Source organism: Anser brachyrhynchus (genome assembly GCF_964034855.1).
Source record: "Anser brachyrhynchus genome assembly, chromosome: 8".
NCBI lineage: Eukaryota > Metazoa > Chordata > Aves > Anseriformes > Anatidae > Anser > Anser brachyrhynchus.
The window spans coordinates 12,379,284-12,397,013 of record NC_137702.1 but is presented as its reverse complement, the minus strand read 5'-3'; the positions used below and the strand labels follow the sequence as shown (position 1 = coordinate 12,397,013).

Sequence of the window (17,730 nt, the reverse complement as noted above, 5' to 3'; positions counted from 1 at the left end):
GAGGCCGTATATACATAAAATTACCTGGTCGTCGAAGTCAAATTCTGTATAAGCAGTATCTCCAGAATCCATAATCAGACCACAATCTAGTTCATTTGGCCCTAAAATAGGAAGGAAAATTTGGAAAATTTCACTTTCTGTGATGAAACACTCTGCTATTTCCAATTCTCTGTATGTATGCAAGAACTGTGACCCAAGAATTTATTCAGATGTGCCAGAATACCCAGGTGAACAGTATTCCATTAACAAAGCCTTCAAAGCATCCATAAAAGCTACCACAAACCTTAATAAGGGACAGGTCTACTAACCAATGAATTGTTTCAGCTAGCTTGCAAACTTATTGGGCAGCGCGTTCCGCGTGCCATGACTTGCAATTGTAACACTGTCATGGGAATCTTAGCTTAGGGAAGAATACAAGCCACAGTTAGGGAACATAAAGGAAGTACTGACTAATCAGCAATTAGTAAATATGGATACTGGAGTGACGCTGATGGGGGACTAAAGCAGCGTGCTTGCAGCAGCAATAGTCCTTGTTCCTCTCCCACCCTTTCCAAGGTGACAGTGTGGCCCTGTCCCTTTGGTCCATCATCTTCCTGTGTTGGGATCAGTAAGTTATGCAGCCTCTTTCACTTGGGGTGACAAAATTCAGTTGCTGAGAAGACTTGAGCTGGCTGAGCTTTACCAGCTTAGATTCAGCTGGACAGCTGAAGGTGCAGGATAACAGAAAATTGGGCTTGGTATTTTGAGGAGTCATGTGGGTGGGTAATCACTGCTAAACAAGAATGGGAGGATTAACCACCTTTCTTTCTACCTAAGTGTAGCAAGGATGTAGCATGGACATCGCATTCGTTTTCTGGCATCACCACCCCATGCAGTTTATCTCACTCCTGGGCAGTGAGGAAGGAAAGAGTCTCCTGTGCCCTCCAGATGGTGCAACCCTAAACCAAATCCTGCAAATATTCAGCACATTAAAATGTCAATAGACATGTGCCTGCAAGAGTATTTTTCACAGCATTAATAAAATTAGATAATGAAATACTGTAAGGACACACAGGGTTTTAAACGTTGTAAGCATCCATGAGTGGGCCCGATATGGGTCTTCATATGGGAAGCAACAGAAAACACCAGGGGGTGTATAAGATAAGTACTTAGTACTGGGCCCTCATGGCCCCAGTCAGACAAGGTCGCTGGTGAGGAAGGGGAGCCAACCCCATCCCTCCTGGATTACAGGTGTCCCTACCCAATGTCCCTACAAGTGCTGGCCTGGAGGGTATGTGGTTTTAAGACCAGTGTTGGCCTGGAGATGATTTCTGACTGTGAGAGACGCTGTGCGGATGGCTCTCTGTTACCAAGCACTATTAATAACAGATTTTGCAGTTCAACTTGTGCCAGATGCATTTACACATTATCTGCTTTTGTTTGTTTTTAAGTTTACATAGTAATAATCTATGTAGGTGGTGAACTAAACATTGCTGAGAGAGAGAACAGAGGAGAGGAACTGGATGTCATGATGACTAAAACCATAACTGCTTGGCAGAAAGGATGGTCCGGGGTACCTTAATCCATATTAGAATTGCTGCCAAAGTCATCTTTGATGCAACTCTTCAGACTACGTAAGAGGCACCAGTGAAAGACTTGAGCCTACCATCTGCTGCTGTTTTTTGTTGGTGTTTTTTATTTTTTCTTTTCCCTAATGTTCATGTATACTTTAACAGGTTGTTATAAAAAAAAGAAAGGGGGATTATATATTTCCTATCATACAATGCCACATGTATATATGCAGCATGTTCTCTGGCGTATACGCTTTGCAGTCTTTTGAAAATAGCTGTCTGTAAAAGATACATGCAAGCAAATAGAATTACAGCTACTGAGAGAAGCTTAATTTTTTCTTGATTTATTTACACAGCTGACATCTCACTCTTGATACTGTGTCATTGTTGGTAATATGATTTACCTAAGACTCAACTGCTACTACCATTAGCCTACCTTGACCCATCAATCACTTTTAACAGCACTTGTGTGCAAGTATTTGATTAACTATCACTTAACTACGAAGAGCAGTATCTCTCCCCAGCTAGGAGCATTAATATGAAATATGGTGCTGGGAACTTAAATGTGAAGATCAGGCTGAAAATGAATACTCATGCATAAAGCATCTTAAGTGTCAAAAGCCATAACGGCTATATAATGTTAATGCATGGTCAAGCATCTTAAGGGCTTTTATCTTGAACTAGGACACCAGTTTCCTTGGGGAAGCATAACTCTTTTCCAGAGAATATTCGAAGGTCAGGAAAATTGGAAATGTCTTTTCTTTCTTGGTTCAATGAAAGCTAACAAAAACATAACCATCTATCGCTGGCCAGTGTACAGATTGCCCCTAGTGCTGTATGAATAAGCATGAGTTGTTTGCTATTTTACAGCTCAGTTTTTTGTTGGAGGGAGTATGTTTTGGTGGGTTTAGACTAAAGTTTGCTAAAACAGGTCTTCTATGGGAGGTGAACAGGCTCACTAACCAATCACTAGTACAAGTGGCAGCAGAAGCATGCCAGATAGCCACTGTGCAACATAGTGGGAGACAGTAGTTCTGGCAGTAGGCAAAGCTACTGACAAGGCTAAAGCTGAAAGGAGGGTGCTAGGAAGAATGGGTAATGTGAAACTCAGCTCAAATTCTCTGAGTTTCAATCATCAACATTTTATGTAAAACTTGTGGCAATATCCAGCTATGAAACGAGAAACAGAAAATGCTGGCTTAAGGAAAGGAGGAGGATTTGCTAACGAATTTGGAAATGAACATGCCCTGTTGCTTTAAATGAGTTTGCATCCTGCAGATCTTGCAGTCTTGCAACAAAACAGGATCATAAGTAAGTTTCATTGCATTTTCTGAGTAAGTTGTGTTGTTTTTTCTTTGCTAATTTGGTAGACTAAGAACTAGGTTATAAAAAAAATTAACACTTGTTTACCACTGAGAGGGAAGTATTATAGTCCGAAGCATCCTAGTTCCTTTCAGATGGATGCCCCATTCCATTTGATAATCTCAGCTCTTGATTAACTTAGAGCATTGGTGTCCTTGTATGAGCTGTTCACAAATGATGAGCAACTGTAGCAGATTTAAAAGGGGAAGCTCAACAGTTAAAAATTTAAGAAAATGCACAAAAGCTCCACTGCCGTGGAGAAATAACTTGCAGGCATCTGATCTGAAAGGGTACATTTGTGACTTGAAATACGCTTTCTCAATTTGAGTGTATGCGTAAAGTCGAGATACAGAAAACTTGGTAATTATAATGTGCCCTCTGTTTTCCTTAGGGAAAAAATGGAGAGGATTTTATTATGTACAGTACTGCACAATTAAAAAATAAATCAGTTGGAAGTTTTTATTAAATCCCCGTTAACTGAATAATCAGCTCTCCAGGGAGGAGGGGGCTGCTGAAAAAAGAAACAGCACATCACTTAGAATGCATTCCCCCCCCCCCCCCCCCCCTTTTTTTTTATGCTAGGCTTTGCATTTGACACTGAAGGCATCATTCATAAAGGTTTGTCTTGCTAGGGACTCAAGAGGACCAGCACTGAGGGAAGAGCTAAATTAATGGGTGGCTGCATTTGTCCAGGGGTTTGCTGACAGGAGTTATTGCCAGGGCTGACAGTCTGGGAGAACGACTCCCTTGTCCCCTGAAGCGGTGCAGGGCTGTACTCAGTTGCTTCTTTCCCCATGAGGCTTTACCTTTAAATTTTATGTTGTATTTCAGGCATTGTTTGTTGCTCCCCAGGACTGGTAATGGCAAGTTAGGAGGGTATGGCTGTTACGGGCTCGTGTGTGGTTCCTACCAAAGAAATGTACCCCAGAACCTAGGGGTGCAATGGTCATAAACGTCCCTGGTTTATGTTTACTTCAGTGCCTGGGTGTGTGTCACTTTTTCCAAAATCATATTAATCCTTAAGTTTTCATAAATGCAAGTGTCAGGCCTTGCTCTTTCACAGTTCACTAAATTCACTTACACAGATAAGCTAAATTGTACTGATCTCTCTAAATTTAGCCATAGTTAATTTAACTTCCCGTTACAAGGTAGCTATATACCATCATGTGAGGTAATTATGCTCCTTAGACATTTGTGTTTGGGCAAATCATTTTATGTATTTCCAGTCCTTGCTTAAATCTGTTACTAATTTGAAGTCCTGGTAGCAATACTATTCAGTGTGGTTCATTGGCTCGAATATGCCCATATTCATGTTTTAACAACTATAGTATTTGCACTAACACTGTCATAAAAGTAATTTAAGGCCATCCTGTGAAACATGTTGCTTCTACTAATATCATGTTTAAGCTCAATACAATAAAAATTGTCACTTTATGTTATGGAACATGCTCTGAAGCGCTGTCTAATAACTTACTTAATATATGTTGCATATAAGCACTTGAGCAAGACATGCTTGGAAGATTAATTTTCAGTGTGATAGAACACAAACAATTTACTAGAGGACTGATTAGCATTAGAATGATTACAATTTCATTTGTCTCTCAGTAAGATGCTTCTAATACAAATTTTATTGCAACCTTATTGAATTTCATGACAGGTTGTTGCTCTTAGCAACGGTCTTAATATGTCATAGAATGTCAAAATGAGAAAATTTATATTATAGTCCATAAAAATATGCTGTTGTTTTCTTTCAGCATATATCGTTATACGGTTACAACTGGATCTTACAGGTACATCGTATGAATTAGTTTGATGTGAAGACATTAAAATACTATACTAAGTCTCTGTCAGCTACCAGGAACCAAAATATATTGCAATATCACTACAAGGATTAAAAGACAAAAAGTGATTAAGGGAATGCTGGAATTGCAGCCTCTAGAAATTAAATACCTGGTCTCAAAAGATCACTAGAAATCCTACTTTAAATCTTACCATTATTGGTGCTCAACTTAAGCACTAATTAGATGATTGTGGCATGGTTTCTGACACGGCTCATGGCTCTCCTATTATTTTTGTGATGAATTTATAAAGTATAAGCTCATACTTTCAAGGAACAGACTGGGACACATCCCAGATCACAACTATTTTGTGTGAATTGTTCAGCTTTTGCCAATCTCTGCTTGTCAGAGTTAGCACCTTTATGCCATGTGTTTCATCTGCTTGCTATTCAGTATTTAGCTCATTGAATTAGGAAATCCAGAGGTAATCATCAATACAATACAATAAAGTGGAAATGTCATTTTAGGTTAGGAATCGATCTCTCCTCCCCTAGAAATAAATCTATGCACAGAACAGGTAAGTGTGCCATTTAATGGAGAAAGCTGGTGGTCTTTTTTCTTGTGTACGTCTTACCTTGAAGCTGACCACTAGAAACCTGTTTGTTAGGTAATGCACTTTTTATCATTCGTTTTTACCCCTCATTGATAATTTGTCTTTATCTCTTTTTGAATATTCTGAAAACGAGCTAGCCTGGAACCTCCTTTCAAATCTTCAAAGTATGACGTAGTCTGTCTGAAGCAACTGCTCTTTGCACACCTCGCCAGTAGACAAGAAGTAATCCCCCACGTTGTCAAAAAATGCTAATGGGTGTATTGCTCCTACTAGATTTCACCATTTCTCCTTCCTTGGCAGGCCTTCATCCATTTCTCCTTCCTTGGCAGGCCCCAGATGATTGTTCGTGATTACAAATGACTGAAGCCATCTTGTCTGCCAATTTAGGGCAGACAAGTTTTCCCTTAAACAGAGGAGAGATCAGATACACGATTTTCTCTACTACGCATATCTAATCTTTGTTTTAATAAAACTAGTACATTTTACAGGAAAACATTTCACCTAGAATTTTCTTTGTGTGCTGTTTTGCATTACAACATTTATGACCTCATCTACCTGTATAACCCTCAACATCTACTCAGAAGGCAGCCAGAGATGCCATCTGCAAAAGGAAAATTGTATAGTTACCAAGGAACGTTTTACTGTTCCCGCAAACACAATATTTCTGACAGATGTCATGGATTTTTACTGCTTTAGCTTCTTTTTTTCTTTGAATACATTCAAAATTCAGTACGCACAAACAATAATAATAAGGGAAAACAAACAAACAAACAAACACCCTTCCTTGACATACTTGCACACAGTTTCAGAATTAGTACCAACTATTAGAGAGGGAGTATGATCGTAAATCTCTTAGGATGGGTTTTCTGGTGACACTGAGGTATCATCTGGAACTAAGCCAGAGACAATTGGAATTAATAAACATACGATTTTTGCATTAATGATATAGCTTAGTGGATTATCTACATTATCTTAAAGTGATCTTGTAGAAAAGCAGGATGTTAGCTAGGTTGTATGAAGTTTTCAAATGCAAAGAGATTTTTTTTTTGCCCTGGGTTGTGCAAATGTTTGAGTTGGGTCAAGATTTTGCTACAGTACATACATTCATACTCAAGGAATATAAGAAAAGGCATTCCACAAATGTCAAATGCAGTAGAAAAAACATGTGGTTCTTTAAATCTTGAATTAACTCACCTGCTGCAGCCTCTTTGTTAGCAAATAGCTTACTGTCAACTGCCAAACTTATATCAAAGAACACTTCTTCTTCATCTCTGTCTGCATCAAACTATTAAGAAGAAAAAAAAAATGGCAGTCAGACACTACTTACTACTTGGCTGATCACTAATGTGTAATCCCAAGACTTTTAATTTGTTAGGAACATTTCTAATTTTCTGGGTGCTGTTCATTGCAAGCTTTAAGTACTTCAACTCAATTTTGACTGAAAACTGAACTAAATTTGTAAACCGTTTTGTCCATTTCTAATACCTTGTCAGGAATGGTAACTACAGTAAAATTGATTTGGTCTCAGAAAATGAAGTTTCAAAGCAGAAAGCAATACTAGTAATACCTTTTAAATGCTGTAGATGATTGGAAAAAAAATGACACCATAGAGACTGGAGAAGTGATTACTTTCTTTTCAGGTTCTTCAGAGATTAGTGTAATTAAGTATACTTAACTTGCAAGTGAAAAATTTTCAGCAACTTCTAAAAGCAATTTTTGTAATAGGTGTGTGTGTATGACTTCAAGTAGTTATGCAAAATTCTTATTGAAAAGTAAACTATTTTTGAAAGTGTGTCTGTTATTTAGAAAAGAAAGCTTTTCTTGCTCTGGCACTAGCACAAAGTGTACTGACACAGTTATAAATTAATAAAATTAGGAAAGCAAAGCTTCTTTAAAATGACAAATAATTAATCGAATTTCTTTCTATTTTGAACTTTTTTTGATTTATTCTGTTTCTTGATAGTTTGACCTTGCATCTCCCAAGTCTTCTTTCTCTGTCCATTAGGATTTTTTATGGCCAGGTGACATTGGACAGGTTTTGGTTTTGTTTCCCCCTTGATAATATTTATCAAGAGTTATTAGTTTAGATCATCACTTGTTGAACTTTTTGGGAAGAAAAAAAAGTACATCTTATTACTCTTGCTCTGAAATTCTTCTAATTTCTTGAATTAAGGCCTAATACTTTGCTATGGAAAAAGGGAAGAGTGTAACCCCATTTACTGGAGCAACCAAATAATGGTCCCACTATGCTGGTCATTCACTGCATGCCCCCCTGTATAGGAGTCACTACTTTCAATCATTTTATATTTTCAGTGTAGCATGTCTTAGGATGCAGAAATGAAACCCAGAAAACTACACTACTGATTGTGTGCTTATTCTTTCAGGTCCAAAATTGTTGAGCACCTTTTCAGATATCTCACCAACAGCTGTCTGTCTCATGGTAAAAATTGTAGGTAGGGAAAAACTTTGGAGAGACAAAGTGAAACCCTAGTAGGACCTTGGCTGCTGACATTTATGGAAATGAAGTTGTTTTCTCAATATTTGTCATAGAATATGGCACAATAGTTAATAAGAGTAGAGAGGTACTGAATTGCTTATCTAGCACCCAGCATTGCCAAAACAGTATCAGTTTTTTCATTATGTGTTATGATGACTTATGTAGCATTTATACTACGTAAGCTGTTCTGTCACTGCCTAATGAAATTTGCTTTCTTATGGAATTTTCCACAAGCACCTCAAGGTAAACCCAGAGGCAGATCAGCCCAAAAATATTTATTTTGAGCGTCAGATGTCAGAAATAGTTCAAAAATAGAGAAAGAACATTAAAGAGACAAAGGCTGGTTCTACTGTGTGAATGGGCTGTATAAATGAAAGAAATTGGATGTTTGTGAGAGGCGAGAGTACGTAAGAGAAAGGCAGTAGTGAAGTTTGCTGCCAGCAAGCTAAACTCTCTAAACATGAGTGCTCAAATGTGAGTGGTATTAGCCCTGATTGAAGTCTTTATTATGGTCTTCATACATAGGTTTATGCTTAGCTCAGCCCAAGAGATCGTTTCTACCGCAGATGAGTCTAGTATCGTTGCCAATACACATGGAATTTTCAGATTGGTTTTTGAAATTGTTTGTGGCTCTGACTCGGAGGACCACTCAGAAGTTCATGCTGTGGTGCAGCATCGTTGTCTGTCTATCTGGGCAGACCTATTTGTTCTTGAGGAGGAGTTTATTCAATGTTAATTAAAACACAAAGCATTATTTTTTATTTAAAAGGCAGAAATTTGCTTGTTTTTAACTATTAGAAGAGGTAATTAGAATCTGAATTTGTGTCAAAACTGAAGCTTGTGGAAGAACAGGTCTTAAAGTTTTAGGCTACTGCTGGGCATTTTATTATCAGTGGACATTATGCAGAAAGTGCAGCTTTGGAATTTCCTTGTTGTTAAGGAAAGAGTATCGAGCTCTGCAAATTCTTTTGCACTGGTCTTTCTGTGAGGAAGTATGGAGGCATGCTTTTCTTCTATCACTTCTCAGCAAAAAAAAGTATGCATTTTATTAAATATGCTAGGGAAGACATCATATAATATAACATTTATGGATATGTGTAGCCATAAACACCAGTAAATTGTAATCAGGTTGTATCTAATCATTACTGCGTAGGTCACACCACACTTGGAGAGATGACAGGCTTGCTTTCTCATTAGTAGCATTACTTTGAGTAATTCAGTTTACCATGAAAAAACGCATGATCAATCTCAAAATGTTCTGAAAGTTCCAAGAATTTGAAAGATCAACTTCCCCCATTCAAAGAACACCAGCTGTGCTTCAGCACGCTGAAAAATCTGAGCTCTGTAATGAAATCCTATATTGTGACCCAAAGAAAACCAATTATTTGAAGCTTGCACATAAGCTCAGTTTTCCCCTTGCAAAAAGAGAATTGTAATACCCTGAGCCACAGGAAGGCAAGGTAGCTTTCATAGAGAAAATATTTTTGAAAGAAAATAAGTAACTGTGTGAGTTCTGTACTTCATTGAATTGCTAAACATTTTAAAATGAAATCCTTTGATAATTATTGGAGGCTTGAATAAAACATAACAGGTACTCAAACAACCCTATTCACAAAGAACAAACAGCAGTAAAACTCTTATTTTTAACAGAACATGCCTAAATCGATAGGTTGCTTTCCCTTCTGAAAACAGCCCCCTGCCTGCTTCAAAACATACCTCTCTGCAGCTAAATTATCTACTGGCATCTTTATGGATGGCTCAGTTCAATTATAGTCAAGGTCTATGTTGTATAGAAATACAATTTTATAAAGCATGCCACTGAAACCATTTGAAATACACAAGACCCGTTAACTGTACTGTTACCTGAACTGATATAACCTTTACCAACGATGCAGGAAGGAGCAAAGTATCTCTTCCCTGGGAGGTCAGTGGAGGTCAGTGAGGTTTGAGGTCTGGACTCACTCCCTAGTCTTTCCCTCAATGAGGCACTAATGAGCTTTTGTACCTTGCTATTCTGTTTTGTTGGGACAGGAAAATATGGAGGGCCTCAGCGGTCAGTTGAATCCCATTTCTTTAAGAGACCTGGCTATGACAGCCAATGTGATTTTCCCCAACCTTTCGAAAGTGTATTTGGTGGCTATACTTGGTCAGAACCTAGAGGAGTAGTTTTCCCCTTTACATACATGCACAAAAGCTGTGGGGCAGCAATCTCCACATCACTCCTGTGGTCTGTGCAGGGTGGTCCTGCTTCCAGGATGCATCTCCCTGTGATTAAGGATAGCACGAGAGGCTTTTCTACCTTCTGTCTCCATCAGTTCAATGATGCTGATACTACCTCTTCCTCCCACTCCTTTTAAAACAAAGCCAGTGATTCCAACTCAGAAACATCATTATTCATGTGAGTTTACCACATCCATGCACTGTATCTACACCATGCTGCTCTGCTCTCACCCGGCTCAGGGGAACACCTCCCAGCAATTAAAGTAGGAAGAGATCTCTGAAGTCTTCAATATTTCCTCTTAGTTGAATTTCAGATAGTTTTGCTTTGCTCTAGCATCAGTATTTAGTAGAGAACTGACTAGCAGAAGCCACATACCTCAGTGTGTGTGTGTATATGTTAGAAAATAAATGATGGCAGGCATAATTATGAATTTTCTGGAAAGTTTGTCCCAGTTTCATGAGAAGATCATTCAGCTGGAGGATTTGGTGCTGACACAGAGCTATATATAAAAAATGATGAAAAATATTTCCTACATACTCTGCACTGTAAATAATTGTTCTAGGGAAAGCAGGTTGTACATGCTGCCCTCAGAGACACAATGATTAGTGTTTCTAAATACGTGCCCAAGAAATCAGAGCCAAGAGAAGGAGCTTTACAGGAAAATGATCTGAGTTGTTGAATGTAGTGAGTCTCACTGGTCAGTGATGATAAATGGGGTTGAGTTAAAGAAAAAAGTGCACAGCTCTTCCCTTACAGGCTACTGGAGGCAAGCATCAAGGAAACTGCAGTTAAGTAGAATTTTGTGTGAGGGTGAAGACATTCAGTCTGGCACTGCCCCTGTGGACTGATTCACCCAAAGTGACACTGCTGGTCTTTGCAGGTGGTTTATCCAAAATGACAATCCCAAAATAGTGGAAGATCATAACAGCCTTTCAAATTGCAGCAGACGAAAACTAGAAAGAAATCTGATTGCAGCAGACTCGCAGGGAATTTTTGTTTGTGCACTTTGAAATAAAGGTTGAAATTGGGAAAACATAAAACAAATCAAGGTAGTTAAATAATATTTGCAACAGTAGATGAAAATGTACTCTCTTTTAGAACATGATGGATATCAATGAAAAGAAAATAAGCCATGTTCCAATTAAAATAATAGCATTGGGCTAATTGCTCTATGGCAATATTCCCATCCACCTCAAAATCAAATAGAATTACAGGAATTGGATGATGAATGCTCTATTTGCTCATCTGACAGGCAGGCAAATACTGCAACAATAACTGTAATTCATAAATGCCCGAGTGTTTTCTCAGTCCTTGAAACATGTATTATGTCACTTGAAGAAGTGCCCCCAGATAGTGTACATTTAAAGGTATGGGTGATCTGATTATCAGACCTAGCTGCTGCAAGCAAGATGGCATTCACATGTGCTCTTTTAGGCTCTTGGTCTTGCCTCAGTAGGAAGTTATTCATCGCTTCTCTTCAAGAGCAGGAGTGAGCACAGAGTGCTAAGCCTCTGACCAATGCAGCCAGTGTTGGTCAGGAGAGAAAACAAAACAAAAACAACAACAAAAACACAAAAAAAACAGAGAGACATTGAGTCGTTCTTTTAAGTCACAGTCCTCAGGTACGGATCTTTCTGTAGTGTTTGACTGATCTTTGGCCATGGAAAATAGGCTGTTAGATCCCGTCCTGTTAGTAGGAGAGGGGATTTTTTTTTCTCAGATAAGGCAATTTCTGAAAGGAGATTTATAGCGAACAATTAAGTGAACAGGACTTGGGTTGTGCTGCTTAGTCAGAGGGTCTAATGAGACGTATGCACAGGAATGCTGAATGGAAGCCAAGTGATGACATAACATCTGGGTGCTTGGCAGATGGTGCTGTGTGCTGTGCTGGTATCCACGGCTGAGAAACTGGAGGGGCTTCCAGATGGGCAATGAGAATGATGACTCAACTGTCACATCTAACGGGAAGATTCAGGGCTGAGATAAGAAAAGGATGAAAAATGAGTCTGCTTCCTGTGCCCTCCCATGGGAAAGAACAATTTTAAGAACTACTATATCCAGCAGACAAAATTATAAGATACAAGGATGAGAAGCGAAACAAACTCAGAACTGAAGCAGCAAAATTTATCCTGATAAATAAGTTTCTTTACTGCTTAATGAATCATAATTGTTAATGGATTATCTATGAATTCTCTAAGAAAGATGCTTCCAAAAAATTAATTAAAGGTCAAACAGGAATTAATTCAGGATAGAATGCAGTTTATAAATTGCTTTACATAACTATAGCTGTCACTTCTGGCTTTATAATCCTTTAGTCAGCTATATGTGGAAGTGAAAGACAGTCATTGTTTAGGAAGTAGACAAAGCATCCATATATTATCACCTCCTGTGAAGGATTATTTTCTTTTTATATAGAAGAAAAGGACAATAAAACACAAAAAGAGAACGAGGCTTCTTGTATCATGAATATCCCATGCTTTTAAAGAGACACCTAGTTTAGAAGTTAGATAGTACTCCTGTCCTTGAAGTGTTGGTATTTTTTTGGTTGAAAAACTGTTGTTCCTTTAGCTAGTAACATTTAGAGATTCATAAGGCTGAGCCCCAATCTGCTACATCTGTGACAAGAACTCACTATTTTAATTCATGCTGGTTTAGGCAGGGTTTGTTTCTGAAGGACTGAAAACAAATAGGTATTTTATTTCACCCTTACCAGTACTACTAGGTGAAGTGAGACATACATTTTGGTGTATGTGTGCTTCTTTATGATTTAACAACACCCTCACTGATACTCCTTTATTAGTGTTGTTTCATCACTAGTTTGTTTCTCTTAATAATTACAAGTTAATTGACTCGTGCAGCAAGTTACTTCTAGAGAAATGTGGAAAGAGGAAAAAAAAATCAGAAATGTGAAAACAGAAAAGAAATATGTGAGAAAAAGACGTGATACCGGCCATTTTGAAGGGAGGAAAGGAAAAAGAGTTGAAGCCTTGTATAAGAAAAATAATAAGCAGAGTAGTTGAAGAATGAAGCTGGAATGTGCAGACTGGGAGCTCAGGGAACATTTCCCTATTATAAAGTACTTTTAATGATATTATTTTAAAAAAAGAGGAGAAGGGGACATAATGGGAAAGCTATCTATCTGTAATCCATTCTCTAATTCTGGTGTCTTCTTTTTTTATATCAAATACTCTGAAATCTCATTTTTATAGGTATTGTATCGTGTACAGAAGAACAATTACAACTGAAACTGCAGTAGAGCTCACCAGTGATTTATTAAAAAAAAAAATAATACCAAAGGTCATAAATTGTTGTCAGATGAATTTAAAAGAGAAACTGAATTGGATATATTATTACCATTATTAACATCCCAAGGACTACTCTGGGTTATCTAAAATAAACCACTTAATGCTTTTTTTTCTTTAACTGTAAGTGTTCCACAGAGGATTCATAAATCATTGCAGAGTCCCCAGACTTCTATCATTAGAGTTCCTCAAGTTCCACTTGTCATCTGAGTGTCTCTTGCTACGAGTGCTTCTTGTAAACAAGCACAAAGGTGAATGTTCAGCAGCCCTGAGTGGAGCTTACGGTTCTGCAGGGGCTGCTGTTACCTTGTGCGCGCCCCAAACTCACTCAGAATAGGTGCAATTTGAAGTAATGTTTGAAGCTGTTAGGTGCATAGACAGAATCTAGTATTGTAAGAGAAAATAAAAAATGAAACCATCAAATTCAAGTAACATCTTCCATTGACATTAGAGAGAACTGAAATGACCCTCAAAATGAGTAAATACACAATTATAACTGAAACTATCTTGCACAGCTAATTGCCTCAATATGACTAGATTTAGGGATTTTGTTATAGATGATCTGAAATACAAAAAATGAGGCCAGATTCTAGCCCATCCCCACACCAGTGCAAAAGAGGCTAGCTCGGGACATTTGTAGTTCCACTGCTAATCATCTCCCTTTTCTATTGACTTGGCAATGTATAAACACTGCAATTACTACAAAAGGCTTTGGTTTTTTTTTGTTCTTAAAGTGAATTTCCATTATTTCATAAACTCAAGAACATTGTGCCATGGCACACAAAATGTGTGAAGATGTTCTGACAGTTTAATTGCTTTCACAGTAAAATTATGTGAAGCCAGCATCCATATGTGTAATACGGAACAGTATGACACCAAGTAAATGGTATGTCTTATATGAAGAAACAATTAACAGTAAGCTGTAGGAATAGCCTGTCTTTGCAGGTTTTTACAGAGTAATAGCTTTCGATAGGCAGAAAAAGGGAGAAGTCCTGTCTTTATGCTGTGATCATACTGAGCTACACCCTGACTTATATCAGTTTTCAGCTGTTAAAAATGAGTGCCTTAGGCAATGTGGTGGCGAGAGTTGATGGGAAAGACACCATGCAATTATGGGCCCTTGTAGAGTGAAAAATGGGCAAGCTGAAGGACAGCTAGATTTGAGCAGGGGGAGGGAGGGAGGAAATCAATAATTTGGTGGCATGGTAGGCAGAAAATTAATGAGCTGGGTGGGGAAGCAGTTACATGTTTGGTAGGGAAGCTGATGGAGGCAGAAAGAGGCGCCACAGAGTGGTTTTGGAACATACATACTTTTAGTAGCACTAAGATGCAAGGCCTTTCTGTCTGAGCAGCTATTTAAGAGCACTAGCTGGTTATATTTTTCCCCAGGAAGGATATTAATCTGGATGGTTGGTGACTGTTGTGTGAAAAGCAAACCTATTGCTGCTTTATTTCTGAAATTGTTTTTGTGTCATGTTTTCCATTAGTATTAGAGCAGCTCTGAGCTTCATATAGGCGTTGTCTTCTGCTATATTTCTCTCTCTTTAACTTTCTAAAGCTTAAATCAATTTAAGCAGTCAGTAATCAGCAATTCAGAATGTTTCATCCATCTGTCAACATTACTGTGACCCTTACAATAACTATTCTATTTCTCTATTAATTTGTCATCAGGAGTTAGAACTGAATTATGCAGCATATGCATTAGTTTAAATAGTAGTTAAGAAGCACAAATTGTGTTTGTTTGTTCCGGATATCTGACTTGTCAGCTTCTAGAATAACTTTTCAGGTTATAAATACAGCCAGCAGCTCTACATATAAACTCTCTGTGCATATTCACTTTGCAAATGATTAAAAGCTTGCACCTTTGAAATGTAGTACATCTGTCCAACGGTTGCTAGAATAAAGTCAACTGTACTAATTATTTTTGCAGATTAATTAAAAACAAAGAGATGCTTTACCTCGTGCACACATACAGACTTTTTCTACTTTGAAAGCACAAACATTTTTGCTTATTTTAAAAAATATGCATTCCACTGTTGGAGTAATTTTCACTTTTACTTTTAAAGGAGGTTGCCTTTAAAGAGGCAAATGGCATTGCAAAAGCCTGAATAGTGATGTCCAGCATCAAGACAGATCACTGCTGAAGAGCTCAAGTGGAAAACTGAATTATAGTTTGAGTTAGGAGATGCTCCATGATATATTTGTTACTCTCTTCCTGTAAAACTCAGGAAAACATTAAGCCTGAGGGAGAGATCACCTTAGTCTTGCTTCCACTGGCTCTAGAAGAAATTGTTTTATTTTTACTTTATTGCACCTAACCCTAAAAGAAGGAGAAAACCACTATTGATTACAGAGAGTCAGGTATGGTCAGATGCTGTCCAAATCCTCATGTAGCTTTAACAACCCTCTCTGTCTTAACCAGCAATATCCCTTTTTACGTCTTACAGTACAGGAGTTCACAGTGATGCTGCAAATTCTGAAGCATTCACATAAAATGCAGTATTTTGAAATCCAGACAAAGGCCAGAGCTGTACAAGCAAGTTGCATGAAGCCTACTTAATGACAGATCTAGTTGGCAGTTTGCTAAATACGTCTCAGTGACATTACAGGAAGACTTCAAATCTCCCGACTCTTCCCCAGATGCCTTTGCTTTTTTTTATTCTATAGCAATATTGCTGGTCCTCCAGTCTTGTCCCTTCATCTTCATCTAGGAAGATTTCTGTTGGGGCTTGGATGTGTCTTTGTTCTTCAGAAGTCTCAGGGAGCTCACACTATTTCATATAAACCAAGAGACTCTATGAAAATAAGAATGAGGACCAGATGCTACAGCATAATTCCTCTATTTCCTCCAGTACCACATGAGGCGAGTACTGCAGTGTTCCCATTCCTGCAGCCCCCAGCTCAGTGAAACAGCTCTGAGTACAGATACACTCAAATAAACGCTTTCCTCACTACCTCCCTACTGGGTGCAACAGTACTTCTCAGAGGGCACCAACCCTAAAGCTATGCAACGTTAATCAATATGTTTGTGTGAAGCGGTATATTTTCTGAATGAAGTTTAAAAAATGTATCTGTTTTTCCATTTCTGCAGTGCTACTAGAGCTCCAGTTTTCCTTTCCCCTTTGTTTAAAACAAACCGAAATCATTTTCTGGCATTAGCTCCCACAGATGGCAGACAGGCATCCCAAACGAATATATAGTAACACTGGTTTCCTAGAAAAGGTTCATACATACAACAACTGTAACTCATGTAATGCAACTAAAACAAATTTTAGAAAAACTTGGAGAAATAAAATATATTTCTGCCTATAAATACTTGTTTCTTCCAGTGATACTTTGTACTTTACTTCAGTGAAAAGCATTGATACTAGTGCCAAATACACCAAATATTTCCCTTTCAAGATAACAGCATTGCTCCTGTTGGCTTTTGTAGCAGAGATTCTGAACTAAAATACTGAAATATTGTAGGCTGGTCTTTTAGCATTGTCAAAACAACTATTGCAAAAAATACGAGTTTTGCCTATGTGTCATCATAACTTTCTATGGAGGAATGCTGCGAACTGAAAGCTAACATGAAAAGTCCTGTATTAATCTCGACTGCAAATTTAATTAATTAACGCATGAGAACTAATGACTTAGATCCAAGGACAAGCATGGGATATACCATACACTTAAATGTTAGTTGCTGTATTTTTATTTATTTTTTAATGCCAACTTTTCATTTAATTCGGGAAATAATTTGACGTTTGTAGGTGTCAAAGATATTGGAAATGTGGATAGCTTGATCCACAGTATTTGTGGTTATTCCAAGTGGAATTTCAGGTTGTAAGAACTAGAACATTCGAAACTTACTAGCTTTCTCTGTTTTCCTTGGATGAAAAAAAAAAAAACTTAGCCAAACATTTCTTGTGTATTTAAATAAATTCTGACCCAGGACAAGCAAGGTTTCAGTGGTGATCTCTATATCAAATTTATAAAAGGCATTGGAATCCTTGATAATAAGCCTTTCCCTGGTCTTCTGGAGCTGGAGAGTGCTAAATTTTGATAAAATTATATTATTTGTCTGTAGAAGCATGACTTGTACCAAATTTAGGCTAATGTTCAGCAAATGTCAGTGTGAGTTTAGCACGGGCTCATAAAAGCAGCTTCCAATTGTGCTGCCTCGAGAAGGACCTGAATTCGTTTCCTGCAGCAAGCAGTGAGAGCATTGCTATTTTAATTTCTGTACCAGAAATCTCAGTTTAGTTGTCTAAATTATTGGAGCATGTTGTTTCAGAGCACAAAGGAGACTATTTGATTTATAAATGAAAGCTGGCAAGCTAAGGAGATACTGACAGAAACTATTGCTGTAGTTATCATGGAATGTGACATTCTTGCATCCAGTATGTATTTTTTGGAAATGAATGT

The 17,730-nt window shown here is 37.9% G+C and overlaps 1 protein-coding gene across 2 annotated transcripts in view; it reads right to left on the bottom strand.

Moving 5' to 3' along the window:
- AK5 (adenylate kinase 5) overlaps positions 1-17,730 on the bottom strand; it is a 94,935-nt gene that overhangs the window by 40,065 nt on the left and 37,140 nt on the right. The window contains exons 7-8 of one of the 2 annotated variants that reach the window (XM_080601501.1): positions 6,498-6,588; positions 25-101 (exon numbers count right to left, since the gene is read on the bottom strand). In XM_080601501.1, the coding sequence (XP_080457627.1) occupies positions 25-101; positions 6,498-6,588 (168 nt within the window). Of the gene's footprint in view, positions 1-18; positions 102-6,497; positions 6,589-17,730 lie in introns of both variants that reach the window. The other variant, XM_080601500.1, reaches the window with a different exon arrangement.